This window comes from Fonticula alba (assembly GCF_000388065.1).
Source record: "Fonticula alba strain ATCC 38817 unplaced genomic scaffold supercont2.17, whole genome shotgun sequence".
Classification (NCBI taxonomy): Eukaryota; order Rotosphaerida; family Fonticulaceae; genus Fonticula; species Fonticula alba.
Window position 1 is genome coordinate 212,668 of NW_009242987.1, and position 1,572 is coordinate 214,239.

Below are 1,572 nucleotides of genomic sequence, written 5' to 3' on the forward strand. Positions count from 1 at the left end.
GAGAGAGAGAGAGAGAGAGAGAGAGAGAGAGAGAGAGAGACGAGCGCATGGTGGCGGAAGGAGGGAAAAGGGCCCCGTACGAATACTCGTCGAGCTCGCCCTCAAGCTCCTGGATGCGCTTGGACAGGATCTGCAGGTCCTGGCGCATCTGGTTGACAAGCTGCTGAGTGGTGGCCTGGCCTGACATGGTTCTGGCGCCGGCACGCGAATGGGCAACAAGGAGGTGGGTGTCAGAGAAGGGCAGCCGAGAATGGAGCGAAGCAGTCGCCAGAGGAGGGGAGCAACAGCCGAAACAGGAAGGCAGCACAGGCAGAGGCAGGGAAACGAAGGGGAGTCGACACACAGTGGGCAGGGAGAAAGGGAGGCAGAGAGAGGGAATGAAGGGTCTCAGGGGAGGGGGGGAGGAGAGGAGAGAGCCAGCGAGTGGGGTTGAAGCCCGGGCGATGGACCGCCCTCGCCACAGGTCGGTGGCACTTGGGCACGCCCCCTTCCTGGCGAGGCGGAACGGGCGCCGTGCCGTACGAAAATGCCAGGCGGCAAGATTTGGAAGCAGACATTCCTCCCACCCCCCGGCCCCCCTCCCCTCCGCGAGCCTCACGCCCCCAAGCTAGCCAGAAGGGGGGCCCACCCAGCCGGGAGGCCCCGGGCGCGCGGCCCGCGCGTCCACCCAAGTTTGGGCCCGGCAAAAGGCAGGGCAAGGAGAAAAAGAGAAAGCGCGGACACCGGGAACCGCCGGAGGGGGGCGGCACACCATGGCCGAGCGGTGGGAGATCGGCCGTTGGCATGTGGTCAGGCGCGGCCCGCCGGCGTGTATGCATGATCTGGAAATGGTGAAATGCGGGATCGAACGGCCCGGGAAGGGCTAACGCGGGTTCGTGGTACTGTTCGAATTCCCGCGTTGGTTTGATTTAGGACTTCGTGGCCAACAGTGATCGCCCTCTTTCTCATCGGCCACCGCCGATGGCCTCGAAACAATATTGTGTCCTACTATTAAAGCAAAGATATCCCAAATGCGAGGATTTTCCCCGGGGCCGCGAGCGCTGACCCACGGCAGGCGCCCGCTTCATCGGCACTCCAAAACTCGAGGGTCAGCTCCGACCCTGGTGGGGCAGTTCTGGTGTGTCTCATTGCCGCCAGCCAGGCTGCCGGAACTTTATTTCCTCCCTGATGCGATGTCCCCTTGGTGCGGGGGTGTTGTCTGTGTCTGTTCTCCGTTCCTCTTCGTGGTCGGTGCGGGCTTTTTTTTTTTTTTAGGGAGTCCGAGGGGCGGCAGCGCGGGCGGCCGTAGGGTGCAAGTGCAGGCGTGTGTGAGTGTGGTCCCTGTGCACCCGGCATATCCCCACAGGTAGCAGGGGCGGGGGGCGGGGGGGGGGGGGACCTCCTCTCTCCCTCCTTCTCGCTCGCTCGTTCGCTCGACGGAGGCTGGTTGCATGCGGTCCGCGAGGGGCCACATCACCGGCGGCGAACTAATGGTGTGTCCCCCGGGGAAGGCAGGGGGGAGCCCGCGGTGGGTCGTTGGAAAAGGTGGACAAGCCGTGGCGCCCGCTTCATCGGCACTCCAAAACTCGAGGG

At 64.2% G+C, this 1,572-nt stretch overlaps 1 protein-coding gene across 1 annotated transcript in view; it reads right to left on the reverse strand.

Annotated features, from left to right (window-relative positions):
- Positions 1 to 434, reverse strand: part of H696_06051 (hypothetical protein) — a 1,389-nt gene extending 955 nt beyond the window's left edge. The window contains exons 1-2 of the mRNA XM_009499819.1: positions 344 to 434; positions 81 to 191 (exon numbers count right to left, since the gene is read on the reverse strand). Coding sequence (XP_009498094.1) covers positions 81 to 187 — 107 coding nt within the window. The 5' untranslated portion in view covers positions 188 to 191; positions 344 to 434. The remainder of the gene's footprint in view (positions 1 to 80; positions 192 to 343) is intronic.
- Positions 435 to 1,572: the final 1,138 nt, after the last annotated feature.